The sequence below is a fragment of the Dermochelys coriacea genome, chromosome 20, assembly GCF_009764565.3.
Source record: "Dermochelys coriacea isolate rDerCor1 chromosome 20, rDerCor1.pri.v4, whole genome shotgun sequence".
Taxonomy (NCBI): Eukaryota; Metazoa; Chordata; order Testudines; family Dermochelyidae; genus Dermochelys; species Dermochelys coriacea.
The window spans coordinates 818,088-833,573 of record NC_050087.2 but is presented as its reverse complement, the minus strand read 5'-3'; the positions used below and the strand labels follow the sequence as shown (position 1 = coordinate 833,573).

Here is a 15,486-nt window from a genome sequence, read left to right as displayed (position 1 = left end):
CTTCAGTATTGGTCTGGCACAGCTTTAATATTTGTTGCAGCAGAAAACTAAATAATGCAAAAGCTTGGGTGTGGCCTCTACGATGGCAGCTCAAGGTTTTATTTTTTTTTCTTATTTTTCCACATTAGTGTTCATTTGTTTTGTTTTTTTTAAGTGAAAATAGACCAGAAAAGTGAGTAAAGCAGCTTGAACTGTTATTTCTTTTCCCCCTCCCCAGCCCTTTTAAGAACGGGGTAACAAATGAACCAAAACAACATGGAGGATTTTACACATGCTGCGGGGGAGGGAGGGATGACCACTTGTTACAGCCTCACTCTTTTGGCATTTTAATCCAACAGCAGCCTGTTTTATTCCCACAACCCCGAATCTGGAATAAAAAATTCCGCACCAAGGATCTTACTACAAAAAACCCCCCAAACACCCACACACTGTATCTGCATTTCTATGCAATGATATGGTGCATGAAGCTATCCTGTCTACTTTATTTCAGACCAAAGCTTCCTTTCCAGCCTCAGCTTCACTGTGTGAAGGTTCCCAAAGACACAGACCAATTTTCTCAGCACCCTGTGAACTGTGGCTGAGGGATATTTGCTACAAAAAGGAAATTTTTAAAAAACAAAACAAAAAAATGAATTTTTCAGTTGAACAGGAGGATGGACTCTTCTGTCCCTGAACAGTTGGAGAAATTATTCGTTTTATTTTTCAGCAAGACTGATGGCTTAGTATTTAACACCTTTGTAATACCTTTGTATTTAACAGAGACTGATAGATAGTTTAACGGTGAGAGAGAGAGAGAGAGAGAGAGATGGCAGGGAAGTCTTACTTAAAATGACCCTAGTAGCTCCGTGAAGTTAACAGCATGAGCAGTAAATGTACCATCCATCACATACAGATTGATAGCCCAACTTAAGAACAATTATGTAGTTTAGCCCAATCTTGCATAGAAATGGTCAGAACTTATTGCACATTGGAATAACAAAACAATATTTTTGTCATTGTAAAGATAATTTGCACTAAAGCTTTTCTTTTTGGGGTGTAGGGTTGTTTTTTTTGGGGGGGAGGGAATGTACATTGGCTGACAACATCTAAAAATCTAAGGAAAATATTTTAAAAATTAAAAACAAACATGGACAATGGCATAAGCCAGACGCCTTCTATTTAATTCTTGTATTTACAAAAAGGCATGCCGATAAAATAAACTGATATATTACAGTATTTATAATATTTTCTTAAAAAGTTCAACCACACTTTTCAGCTTTTTTTGTGCTGTTTACAATGTAGCCTGTACATATGTATGTAGTTTTCATCTTTATTATACACCATAGCCTAGTAGTAAGTGGGGTAAATCTAACAGGGTTGAAATGGTCCTTTGTTGTGTTCACCAGTACAGAAGAACTCCTCCACTGACATCATAATGGCTAAACTATGCATTTATACAGTCCAACCTGGCACAGATGTCTGCCAAATAGCAGCTTTTTTTTTAAGTGACACTTGTCATCTGGGTTGTGAGATTATACAAACCAAACTGCCTCCTGTCATCTAAAAAGTTCTGCTGTCTTATTTTTGCCCTTTTAAAGATGCATTTTATTTGGCCTACATTCAGTCATCCTGTTTCTCTTCATTCCACATTACAAATTCAATGCAGTAATGGCATAATCCCCCCCTTTCAAAATGTAACATGGCAGCAACACTATAACCAGTACACAAGCTGCAGCTAAAAAGCAGTCTTGTTTCCGTGCATTGCTACCTTTTCCCATTGGCAAGATCTATTCCCCAAGGCTGCTTTGAAGAAAATATCACCTAGATTGGTGATTGACAGCTGACTTATTGATTGAAGACAACACTGAAACAGAATATTAAAGGGTCTCATATCCTTATGAAGAAACACAAAAGTTTGAGTTTTCCTGGTAACATTTCCACAGAATGCTTTACCACTCAGTGATTAGACTAGTTGAGAGGTAGCTCTAGCGTCTATCCAAATCTGCAGGACCTTTTAGTTACTACAGTACGATAATGTATGAAACGGAAAAAAGGTGAAGGCACATGACATCAGACACCTGGCCTTCAGCACCATGCCCCATGTCACATTGCTATTTTATTGTCAACTGAAATGTGTTCCACTTCGTTTAAAAACCTTGTGGCTACAGAAGCAAGGAAAACCATGAATCATCAAAGTGCAAGCTTCAGAAAGTAGTAATGATAGAAGAATATAATGAAAACTTCAGAGTTTCACAAATCCACTTGGGTCTCAGCCCCCGCTGCCACCCCAAGAAAGCAACAACTCTGATGAATGTGGGACACAATTAAACTCTGTGAGTTACACGTCTCCCATTTAAGATTGCTTTATCCAAGTTCCCAAAATTGCACCTGCAGAGGCAATATGCTATTTCCTCTGAAGCACTGTTCTCTCTACAATAAAAAGTGTCTGCTGCAGTATGGTGGCTGAATAATAATTAATATTACAGGACACAAATGACCTTGTTGACTGGTATTTTTTAAGCCCTAGATTTTGGTTTTGCAGTGCCATTCTTGAATATTATATATTCCCCCCTCAAATGGGATCCAGAGCAATATTTAGGTTTTTCTTTCTGTATGATTATTTGTTTAAATGTGCAAAAGATGGCTGTATGGAAAAGACAGGTTGTTACACACACACACACACACACACACACACACACACACCCCATCTGCTTGTTTCATTTTTTTCCTACTGGAGGGTGTATGAAAGAAATTGTTACAAATTGGTAAATATTAGTGAAGGGCATGATTATATTTAAGGTTAACCTCCAAATACAGTGTGTGGTAGTCAGTGGAGTGCCTCGAACTTATGGCTTAACCAACTGTTGTAGAAGAGTATTGAGTGTCTTGTGGTTTAATGATTCTTCATGCATGATTCCTGGTCACAGCATGCCATCATGCAAATCATTTCTATGCATTGAACAAGCACAATTTTTTTTTAAATCAGCCTGAGCAAGTTTCCAGGCTGAAGATACCTGATTACCCCATCTCCCAAACCAAGTAAAGCCCATGTAGAAAGTAGTATGCAGATAATAAATACCAAATAAACTATGACAATCAAATGGCATGGGCTAAATGGGTGGTTTTTTGTTTTTTTTTTGTTCAGTTTTTATTTTGCCTTTTTTATTATTATTATTACTTTTTCTGCTTAACTAAATGCAGGAATGCAAATTAGTTTTGCATGAACAAACAAACCCTTTAACATTGTGACTTCTGGGTTTTCTTTTGATAATCAACAAAATGAGAAAATAAAATCAATTTTTGGCTGCTTTGGGCGATATATTAATCCAAGCAGCAGGTTTTGTTTTTTAGTGTGTGTGTGTGTTTTTTATTTTGCTTGTTTGTCCCAAGTTGCATTGATTGATGTGGAACATGCAGTAGCCACCTGCCCAAACAATAGAAAATCTTTTTTTTTCCTTTTTAAATGTTCATTTAGAAGGGTCCTTTAAACAGGTGGTAGGTCACTGCTTTTAGATGCAACTTTGTCACACAATAAGCAGATTGTTTGGTATAAGATCTTCAGGTGTCTCCTTAACTGTTCTGTATTGATATATTTTTGTGACGTTTGTAAACAATCTTTTTCACTTGCAAATTTTTAAAAATATGTACAACATATTTTTGTTTGTCTCAACACTTGGACTCCTTGAAATCTTTTTGTCTTTTTGCTCGTTCTCGTCTTCCTTCCTCCACCCGCAGCTGTTTCTCCTTTTCAGGTTTAGTTACACTGTCATAGGATGGGAGGGATGCAGTGGATGGGGTGCCTTCTTTTTTCTCCCGATTTGTTCCTCCATTTTCCAGCTTAATAGAGGCAGACTTCCGGAAAATAAAGCCCCGTTTTGCTAAGCGAACCCTGTAAGCCCGTTGGATAACCACTGCCGAGACATCTTCCTGCTTGCGCCGGAGCGTGGTCGTGATGGGCTCGTAAGACACTTTGGAAGGGTTAGACGCCACAAACCTTTCCTCCATCTGCTGCCTCAGGATGTCCAGCTCCCCACTGTCCCCCAGCACACGCTTGGTGAAGGCAAATAGGATGTCCAGGCAGTGGATCCTGTCCCCGCTTACCATAGGCAAGTCCATGGCGATGAGTTCGATAGTGTTAGGCTTAGGGACACGGAGTGGGTGCTCCAAAGCATCAGCAAAGTCTGCCAGCTTGCAGTACTCAATGAACTGTGTGGCATCAGGGTCAAACTTCTCCCAGATCTCATAGAAGGTTTCAAAGTCGTCCTCGCTCAGCGGGTCAGCACTCTCCTCTGTGGCTACACTGAAGTTCTCCAGAATGATGGCGATGTACATGTTCACTACGATCAGAAAGGAGATGATGATGTAGCTGACGAAGAAAAAGATCCCCACGGAAGGGTTACCACAATCTCCCTTGAAGCTACTCCCGGGGTGCTCCTTATCTAGGTCACAGTCCGGCGGCCGGTTCAGGATAGGCAACAGCAAGCCATCCCAGCCAGCCGAGGTAGTGATCTGGAACAAACAGATCATGCTGTTGCCGAAGGTCTCAAAGTTGAACATGTCGTCTATGCCGGCCTCGTGCTTTACATAGGCGAAGTTCGACATGCCAAAGATGGAGAAGATAAACATGACCAGGAACAGCAAGAGGCCAATGTTGAACAAGGCAGGCAAGGACATCATTAAGGCAAAAAGCAGGGTGCGGATCCCCTTGGCCCCTTTGATCAGACGCAGGATGCGGCCAATACGGGCCAGTCGGATGACTCGGAAGAGAGTGGGTGACACAAAATACTTCTCAATGAGATCAGCCAGGAACATTCCTAAAGAAGAGGGCGGGGGAAGATGTTATAACCCAATTTAAACCAGGCAAGGGAACACTGGCAGTGTTAGCATAAAAAAGCTGGCTCAAACTTCCACAAGGGACCTCTCATTCTGTGTGCCTCAATTTTTGGGTGCCCAAATTTAGGCAGCTAGGACCTGAAACTGGCACCTCTTCTTGGGATTTTAAGGTTCAAGGGCATGAAGGCATTTGGACTTGTGTTTCCTTGGTTGTTCATCCCCTGGATCTTAAGGGACAATAATTATTAATCGCACTAAATGAAAGAGAGCTGGAAAAGAGGAACTATGTAGAGCTCATATTGTATTAGCCTGTTGGCCAACATTCTAAGGCTCAGAGCCTCAAAGGTATTTAGGCTCCTAATTTTCATCGAAATCAATGGAACTGGAACCAAGAGTCAGAGACAAAGCTGGCTCCAATTTGGGGCTGAAGGACAATCTCTATGCTTTGAGCCAGGTTAGTCCAAGAAGATATGGAGACTTTTCCAGTAGGGTGAATGCCATCTTTCAAGTGACTCTGGAGTAATTTATGCATTTGCCATAAAGAAACATAAATCTGAAAACAAAAAGTGAATTCCAGGAGCCCAGTTTCAGCCATTAATTCCAACCCAAACTGGAATCCAGAAGTTGTAAATCCCTCATTGATTGAGGATAAAAAACGAATAATACTTTGTCTAGAGGCACTAGAGCATTCCAGTCTCAGAGTGGTTTATAAGCATTAATTAATTAAGCCTCGTAATACCCCTGCAAAGCAGGTTATATTCCTGTTTTAGATGTGCGAAAGTGAGATGTGGAAAAGTGTTTTACCCAGTTCTACGCAGTGAGTGAGTGGCACAGCAGGGAAACACCAGTGTCTTGACTTTCAGCCTTCTGCTTTAACTATTAGATCATGTTCTCCTCCCAGAGCTGGAAATAAAACTCGGGAGTCCTGCCTCTTTAATTACTGGGCCACATTCCATTTCACACCATCCTGCAGACACCTACTTCTAGCGAAGGCAGCCTTATACAATGTGCATGTCAGGAAGGACACTGCACCCCACAAGCTACTCTACTAGCTACTCCACTTACCCACGACAGACAGAATCACGACCACGAAGTCAAAAATGTTCCATCCAATGGTGAAATAATAGTGCCGCAAAGCAAACATCTTCAGCACGCACTCACAGGTGAAGAGGATGACAAACACCAGGTTGATCCACCAGAGGATGTCTGACATCTGGCTACTCTGTGTGTCTGTTTCCACCATCATGGTCACCATGTTGAAGCAGATGAGCATCATGATGATTATATCGAATGCTTGCTGAGTGACAAGGTCAAAGACAGCTCCTTGGACGCTGTTCTGCATTACAGGAGAGGAGTCATGGATGGGAGGGGGGAAAAAAAAAACACACAGAGGAAAGGTTTAGCAAGGACTGCTAACAAACAAATCTACCCATTAGATAAAGAGACACAATTTGCCACTGATCTACCAAGCCTAGTATCCCTCTTTTGGGAGGCCCTACTCACATTCCAGTGTCTACAGACTGGAGAGAAAATGATGGCTGTCCAACATGTGATCAATTTACACCCCAAAGCATAAGAACGGTCATATTGGGTCAGAACAAAGGTCCATCTAGCTCAGTATCCTGTCTTCCGACAATGGCCAATGCCAGGTGCCCCAGAGGGAATAAAACAGGTGATCATCAAGTGATCCATCCCATCACCCATTCCCAACTTCTGGCAAAAGAGGCTAGGGACATCATCCCTGCCCATCCTGGCTAATAGCCATTGATGGACCTATCCTCCATAAATTTATCTAGTTCTTTTTTGAACCCTGTTATAGTCTTGGCCTTTACAGCATCCTCTGGCAAGGAGTTCTACAGGTTGAATGTGCGTTGTGTGAAAAAATACTTCCTTTTGTTTGTTTTAAACCTGCTGCCTATTAATTTCATTTGGTGACCTCTCGTTCTTGTGTTATGAGGAGGAGTAAATAACACTTCCTTATTTACTTTCTCCACACCAGCCATGATTTTATAGACCTCTATCAGATCCCCCTTAGTCGTCTTTTTTCCAAGCTGAGAAGTCCAAGTTTTATTAATCTCTCCTCAGATGGCAGCCATTCCATACCCCTAATCATTTGTGTTGCCCTTTTCTGAACCTTTTCCAATTCCAGTATATCTTTTTTGAGATGAGGTGACCACATCTGCACGCAGTATTCAAGATGTGGGCGTACCATGGATTCATATTCAGGCAATATGATATTTTCTGTCTTATCATCATCCCTTTATTAATGATCCCCAACATTGTTTGGTTTTTTGACGGCCGTCGCTCATTGAGTGGATGTTTTCAGAGAACTATCCACAATGACTCTAATATCTCTTTCTTGAGTAGTAACAGCTAATTTAGACCCCATCATTTTATATGTATAGTTGGAATTATGTTTTCCAATGTGCATTACTTTGCATTTATCAACATTGAATTTCATCTGCCATTTTGTTGCCCAGTCACCCAGTTTTGAGAGATTCTTTTGTAGCTCTTTGCAGTCTGCTTGGGACTTAACTATCTTGAGTAGTTTTGTGTCATCTGCAAATTCTGCCACCTCACTGTTTACCCCTTTTTCCAGATCATTTATGAATATGTTGAATAGGGCTGGGCCCAGTACAGACCCCTGGGGGACACCACTACTTACTCTTTCCATTCTGAAAACTGACCATTTATTCCTACCCTTTGTTTCCTATATTTTAACCACTTACCAAACCATGAGAGGACCTTCCCTCTTATCCCACGACAGCTTACTTTGCTTAAGAGCCTTTGGTGAAGGCTTTCTGAAAATACACTATATCCACTGGATCCCCCTTGTCCACGTGCTTGTTGACCCCCCTCAAAGAATTCTAGTAGATTGGTGAGGCATGATTTCTCTTTATAAAAACCATGTTGACTCTTCCCCAACCAATTATGTTCATCTATGTGTCTGACAATTTTGTTCTTTACTATAGTTTCAGCCAGTTTGCCCAGTACAAAGTAATTGTAATGAAATGTAATTACCAGTGCTACAGGCTGCCAAAATCTTATCACCATCATATCCATGCTCTTTGCTGAGAGCCTTGAAGGCCAGTGCTATTATCCACATTTAAAGATGGGGAGCAGAGGCACTGAGAGACCAACATGACCTGCCCAAGGTCCCACTGGAAGGCTGTGGTAAAACAAGTAATTGAACTCAGGTCTCCTAAACCTTAGGCTAGCATTATAACCACGGAGCCATCCTTCCTCTCAGATGCTAAACTCTCAGGACTGGCTCCAGCTGGCAAATCAAGTACAACACACAATGACTTTCTCTGATTATTACACCTGCACTATAACAAGGCATTGTGGAGTCTAGATTGAATCTTCAAAGCAATGGGCACTGGTATGAGGGGGCTGAGCACTATTGAAAATTGGCCCCATAGTTATTGTTCCTCTAGCTCCTGTTAAATCACACACTTACCAGAGGCCGGGGAATAGGTTTCTGAGGTTTCTTTGAGCCCAGTTTTTTCATGGCATTGTAGTATTTCTTTTGCTCTTCTGTCATGAAGATATCCTGACCTCCAAAGTAAAAGAGGAGAAGCAAAAAAGAAAGCTGGTTATAATCAGTCCATGCACATTAATGGAAAGGGATCACAGTACAGGCTCAGCTACCAGGCTACATGCCGGGGCAAACTGGTGGTAACTATTTTAGATAGAAATAATTTGTACCAGATTCCAAAATTATTGAAGTTATTCTGCAAATTACCCTGGCTTGCAGATCATCTGCTAACACAGTTTGGTGGCTGCGTTACCTGTGCAACTCCCTCACTTCAGACTTGGAGTGAAAGAAGAAAGAGGCAGAGAGAGTGGCCAAGACTTCTGGCATATCCCACTTCCATTCTCTTATGAAATTTCATAGGCTCATAGAAATATAGGGCTGGAAGGGACCTCAAGAAGTCATATAGTCTATCCCCCACAATAAGGCAGGATTAATTACATCTAGACCATCCCTGACAGGTGTTTGTCTAACCTGTTCTTAAAAGCCTCAAAGGACAGGAATTCCACAAGGTCCCTAGGTGGCCTGTTCCAGTGTTTATCCTATAATATCTAATATCCAGTGTTTTTCCTCATATCTAACCTAAATCTCCCTGCAAACTGAGCTAATTACTTCTTGTTCTATCCTCAATAGATATGGAGAACAATTGATGACTGTCTTCTTTATAACAACCTTTTACATATTTGAACATTATGATCCCAGTCAGCTTTCTCTAGACTAAGCATGCCCAATTCTTTCAATCTTTCCTCATAGGTCAGGTTTTCTAATGTCATTTTTGTCACTCTCCTCTCTCCAATTAGTTCACATCTTTCTTCAAGTGTGGTGCCAAAACTGGCCACAGTTCTCTAGATCAGTCCTCACCAGTGTTGAACAGAGCACCACACTGTCAACTCATAGATCGATCCACTATAACCCACACATCCTTTTCTGCAGTACTATTGCCTAGCCAGTTATTCTCCATTCTGTATTTGTGCAATTGATTTTTCTCTCTTAAGTATAGTACTTTGCTGGAATTGACGGTCTGAAATAAAGACATGACTACAAAATAGAGATATGAATGAAAATCAAGCTGTGTTTAGGAGAATCTACAACTTTTCTGAACCTCACTAAAGTTTGGGCAAAGATTAAGTTGGTTCTTGTTTTATTGCAACTTGTTTGCCCAGCTCCCTTCCTTAAACAGGCATTGGGGGCAAGTCGATAAGGGTTGTTAAGAGTCACAAACAGTCTGCGATGCTAAGTTCTAAGCGATGAGGCTCAACACCGGAATCACTGAGTGAAGTTCTATGGTGACATTATGCAGGAGTTTCCTGACCTTAAAATCCATTAATCTGTTTGTCCTGCAAATAGCCCAGATCTGCCTCTTTAACCAATAAAAAAAGTGGACCTATCTTTTTCTTTTGTTGATTGAAGTTATCAATGATGACACCAATAAACAAGTTCAGGGTGAAAAAGGAGCCAAAGATGATGAAGATTACAAAGTAGATGTACATGTAGATGTTGTCCTCATACTTGGGTTGCTCTTCTTGCTAAATGCGGGGATGGGGAGAGAAACAGACATTGCAAAGACAGTATAAAGTATTGGTACAAAGAGCTATTGTCTCAGTTCAAGTGTCTGTGTTAGACTAGGAAGGTGACATGTGGCTCTTCTGGAACTTTTCTACCTTTTTTTTGGGGGGGGGTGTTAATTTTGTGCTGGTGAAATGTGCCTCACTGGCAGCATGTACTCACCTGCAGAGCTCCAGTACAAGCTTCCCCATCAGCACAGTCCTGGGGAGCTCTGATGAAGACAGGAGTTCAGTCTCCACCTACATTCAGACCTTTACACTTCTGGCTGCAACGAGCTGCCAGCTTGGATGGTGTTTTTTATGATGTGATAAGCAGGAACTGGACCCAGTCCCACCCAAAATCTTTTCACATAGGGGGCACCAAATAGCCATCAGATAGGATGAATTTATGATCACAACCAATGTGGCACCTTAGAGACTAACAAATTTATTAGAGCATAAGCTTTCGTGAGCTACAGCTCACTTCATCGGATGCATTTGGTGGAAAAAACAGAGGAGAGATTTATATACACACACACACAGAGAACATGAAACAATGGGTTTATCATACACACTGTAAGGAGAGAGTGATCACTTAAGATAAGCCATCACCAACAGCAGGGGGGGGGAGGGAGGAAAACCTTTCATGGTGACAAGCAGGTAGGCTAATTCCAGCAGTTAACAAGAATATCAGAGGAACAGTGGGGGGTGGGGTGGGAGGGAGAAATACCATGGGGAAATAGTTTTACTTTGTGTAATGACGCATCCATTCCCAGTCTCTATTCAAGCCTAAGTTAATTGTATCCAGTTTGCAAATTAATTCCAATTCAGCAGTCTCTCGTTGGAGTCTGTTTTTGAAGCTTTTTTGTTGAAGTATAGCCACTCTTAGGTCTGTGATCGAGTGACCAGAGAGATTGAAGTGTTCTCCAACTGGTTTTTGAATGTTATAATTCTTGACGTCTGATTTGTGTCCATTCATTCTTTTACGTAGAGACTGTCCAGTTTGGCCAATGTACATGGCAGAGGGGCATTGCTGGCACATGATGGCATATATCACATTGGTAGATGCGCAGGTGAACGAGCCTCTGATAGTGTGGCTGATGTCATTAGGCCCTATGATGGTATCCCCTGAATAGATATGTGGACACAGTTGGCAACGGGCTTTGTTGCAAGGATAGGTTCCTGGGTTAGTGGTTCTGTTGTGTGGTGTGTGGTTGCTGGTGAGTATTTGCTTCAGATTGGGGGGCTGTCTGTAAGCAAGGACTGGTCTGTCTCCCAAGATCTGAGAGAGCGATGGCTCGTCCTTCAGGATAGGTTGTAGATCCTTGATGATGCGTTGGAGAGGTTTTAGTTGGGGGCTGAAGGTGATGGCTAGTGGCGTTCTGTTGTTTTCTTTGTTGGGCCTGTCCTGTAGTAGGTGACTTCTGGGTACTCTTCTGGCTCTGTCAATCTGTTTCTTCACTTCAGCAGGTGGGTACTGTAGTTGTAGGAATGCATGATAGAGATCTTGTAGGTGTTTGTCTCTGTCTGAGGGGTTGGAGCAAATGCGGTTATATCGTAGCGCTTGGCTGTAGACAATGGATCGAGTGGTATGATCTGGATGAAAGCTAGAGGCATGTAGGTAGGAATAGCGGTCAGTAGGTTTCCGATATAGGGTGGTGTTTATGTGACCATCGCTTATTAGCACCATAGTGTCCAGGAAGTGGATCTCTTGTGTGGACTGGTCCAGGTTGAGGTTGATGGTGGGATGGAAATTGTTGAAATCATGGTGGAATTCCTCAAGAGCTTCTTTTCCATGGGTCCAGATGATGAAGATGTCATCAATGTAGCGCAAGTAGAGTAGGGGCATTAGGGGACGAGAGCTGAGGAAGCGTTGTTCTAAGTCAGCCATAAAAATGTTGGCATACTGTGGGGCCATGCGGGTACCCATCGCAGTGCCGCTGATTTGAAGGTATACATTGTCACCAAATGTGAAATAGTTATGGGTGAGGACAAAGTCACAAAGTTCTGCCACCAGGTTAGCCGTGACAGTATCGGGGATACTGTTCCTGACGGCTTGTAGTCCATCTTTGTGTGGAATGTTGGTGTAGAAGCTTCTGCATCCATAGTGGCTAGGATGGTGTTTTTAGGAAGATCACCAATGGACTGTAGTTTCCTCAGGAAGTCAGTGGTGTCTCGAAGACAGCTGGGAGTGCTGGTAACGAAGGGCCTGAGGAGGGAGTCTACATAGCCAGACAATCCTGCTGTCAGGGTGCCAATGCCTGAGATGATGGGGCGTCCAGGATTTCCAGGTTTATGGATCTTGGGTAGCAGATAGAATACCCCAGGTCGGGGCTCCAGGGGTGTGTCTGTGCGGATTTGTTCTTGTGCTTTTTCAGGGAGTTTCTTGAGCAAATGCTGTAGTTTCTTTTGGTAACTCTCAGTGGGATCAGAGGGTAATGGCTTGTAGAAAGTGGTGTTGGAGAGCTGCCTAGTAGCCTCTTGTTCATACTCCGACCTATTCATGATGACGACAGCACCTCCTTTGTCAGCCTTTTTGATTATGATGTCAGAGTTGTTTCTGAGGCTGTGGATGGCACTGTGTTCTGCATTGCTGAGGTTATGGGGTAAGCGATGCCAAACTGGACAGTCTCTACGTAAAAGAATGAATGGACACAAATCAGACGTCAAGAATTATAACATTCAAAAACCAGTCGGAGAACACTTCAATCTCTCTGGTCACTCGATCACAGACCTAAGAGTGGCTATACTTCAACAAAAAAGCTTCAAAAACAGACTCCAACGAGAGACTGCTGAATTGGAATTAATTTGCAAACTGGATACAATTAACTTAGGCTTGAATAGAGACTGGGAATGGATGAGTCATTACACAAAGTAAAACTATTTCCCCATGGTATTTCTCCCCCCCACCCCACCCCCCACTGTTCCTCTGATATTCTTGTTAACTGCTGGAATTAGCCTACCTGCTTGTCACCATGGAAGGTTTTCCTCCTTTCCCCCCCCTGCTGTTGGTGATGGCTTATCTTAAGTGATCACTCTCTCCTTACAGTGTGTATGATAAACCCATTGTTTCATGTTCTCTGTGTGTGTGTGTGTGTATATAAATCTCTCCTCTGTTTTTTCCACCAAATGCATCCGATGAAGTGAGCTGTAGCTCACGAAAGCTTATGCTCTAATAAATTTGTTAGTCTCTAAGGTGCCACAAGTACTCCTTTTCTTTTTGCGAATACAGACTAACACGGCTGCTACTCTGAAACCTGTCATTATGCAAGGCACTGAATTTAGCCGTATAGAGTGGAAATCTGTCAACTTCATGAAAAAACTCGCACAGATACAGACAGACATCATCTTCCTCTCCAAATGCAAACAGATGGACATCATACCGAAAGGACTGAAGGTAAAAAATCCATTACAATCTACATACCACACAGACTATGCTGACAGCTTGTGCCACACACTCTCAAGGAAACTGCGGAACCACCTGATTAACATCCTCTACAGCAAACAGGGAAAGATTAAGAATGAGCTCTCAAAACTGGATACTCTCATAAAGAACCAACCTTCCACACAAACTTCCTCATGGCTGGACTTTACAAAAACTAGACAAGCCATTTACAAAACACACTTTGCTTCTCTACAAAAGAAAAAGGACACTAAGCTATCTAAACTACTATATGCCACAAGGGGCCACAACAATGGTTCCCGTAACCCACCCAGCAATATTGTTAATCTATCCAACTATACTCTTAGCCCAGCGGAAGAATCTGTCCTATCTCGGGGCCTCTCCTTTTGCCCCTGCACCCCGACGAACATGATACAGTTCTATGGTGACCTAGAATCCTATTTTCGACGTCTCAGACTCAAGGAATATTTCCAACACACCTCTGACCAACATATTAACCCACAGAGACCTTCCTGCCAACACTACAAAAAGAAGGATTCTGGGTGGACTCCTCCTGAAGGTTGAAACAGCAGCCTGGATTTCTACATAGACTGCTTCCGCCGACGTGCACGAGCTGAAATTGTGGAAAAGCAATGTGGGTCAGACTTGAGCTGGTTACCTAGAGGAGAAAGCATCTATAAATCTTTTACCAATCCTGAGCTATCTCCTTCCCAACACAGGTTCTATAATTAAGGTCCTGGAGCCCTCTCTTTTGCAGATTTCTAACTAGGGCTCTGGAGCAACCAAGAAAATGCCATCAGAGAACCAATCCCTGGTTATGCACTGAAGCCAGTGCCTACTGAGACAGGACTTTGGGGGAAGGGTTAGTCACAGCTCTGACTCAGTTATTTATTTCACTATGGAGCCTCAGTATCTTTCTTGATTTAAGGAGCTTCCAGTGACTTGAAAGACAACACTGGCCTAAATCCCACTTCAGTGCAACTGGAGGACATTTTGATGGTAATATACAAACTTTTTAAATGAACCTGATTACCCACCATTGAATCATTAGTAAAGCCAAAAAGCCTGATTTTTGGAAGTGTGACACACTCACAGCTCCCATCAACTGGAGTTTTGGGTATGCAGCACTTCTGTAAAATTAGGCCCATAAAATATACAGTGATTTGCAAATCAGAGAGGAACCATAAAATCAGGGCAGGAACACACACTGGGAAGGTTAATATCTTGCGTTTAAAAATAGTAAGAACCTCAGATGAGGAAACAGTGAAAACAGTTTAAATATCCCCCCCCCCATTCATGCTGTTTGCGTTTTTGTCTTTCAACATGAAACAGTGAAATCAGAGTAGTCATTTTCTTCTGTTTCTTTTTATAGTCAGTTTCGTTTTCTGGTTCTAAGGACAACACTGACTGAAAAAAAGTTTTTTAAATTCCAAATTCCATTTGACTTGAAACTAAGAAGAAGAAGAAAATATTGGTGTTTACTCTACCCTGGCACCATGCAGATATATCATGGGTGCCACGCAGCTAGAATTTACCTCTAAGTCTGGGCAGGGGTACATGGCAACTATGCAGCTAATATTACTGCCATTGGACTGGAATAGGAGCCAAGATGTGGCCAAAGAATCCGTGAAATGGCAGACCTAGCAGCTATATCCCCTTCCTCCCCAAAGTGTTCCCCCACCCCATGTCCAAAGATGAAACAAACATCCCCTTGCACTCCTTCTCCGCTGTAATTCTCCTACAACGAACCTCACTCTTTTAGGTTCTGTACAACATCCTTTAATGGATAACAATGCTGTAACTGCAGGAAATGCAACCTAATGATCATTATTGCAAATAAATAAAAACAATAAACACAATTTAAGAATAAGAAGTGAAATTTTGGGGAACGTGCTTTACCTTTCTGGAATCTACCGCTGCATACATGATATCCATCCAGCCCTTGAAAGTAGCCTAGTGAAGAAAAGCACATATTCTTTTAGAGGGAAGTAATTTAAAATGAGCCTGGATAGATTAGATGTGTGGTACAGAACTGCATGAGGGGAGGTCTCACTTACTCTCTTGCTTTCCCTTTATAAGGCACTATTTAATTTCACCTGTTCCAGATCTGTGATTTTTATGGGCAATTTATTTAAATCTGCCTTTTTCTCATGAAGTGGAGAACTTCATATACATTTTTAAAGACATTTTAT

General features: G+C 42.0%; 1 protein-coding gene across 1 annotated transcript in view; it reads right to left on the bottom strand.

The window, feature by feature from the left end:
• Nucleotides 1-1,139: 1,139 nt before the first annotated feature.
• The window catches only part of SCN8A (sodium voltage-gated channel alpha subunit 8), a 75,191-nt gene continuing 60,844 nt past the window's right edge, over nucleotides 1,140-15,486 (bottom strand). The window contains 5 exon segments of the mRNA XM_038378154.2: nucleotides 1,140-4,793; nucleotides 5,878-6,148; nucleotides 8,273-8,377; nucleotides 9,736-9,873; nucleotides 15,194-15,247. Of these exon segments, the coding sequence (XP_038234082.2) occupies nucleotides 3,646-4,793; nucleotides 5,878-6,148; nucleotides 8,273-8,377; nucleotides 9,736-9,873; nucleotides 15,194-15,247 (1,716 nt within the window). The 3' untranslated portion in view covers nucleotides 1,140-3,645.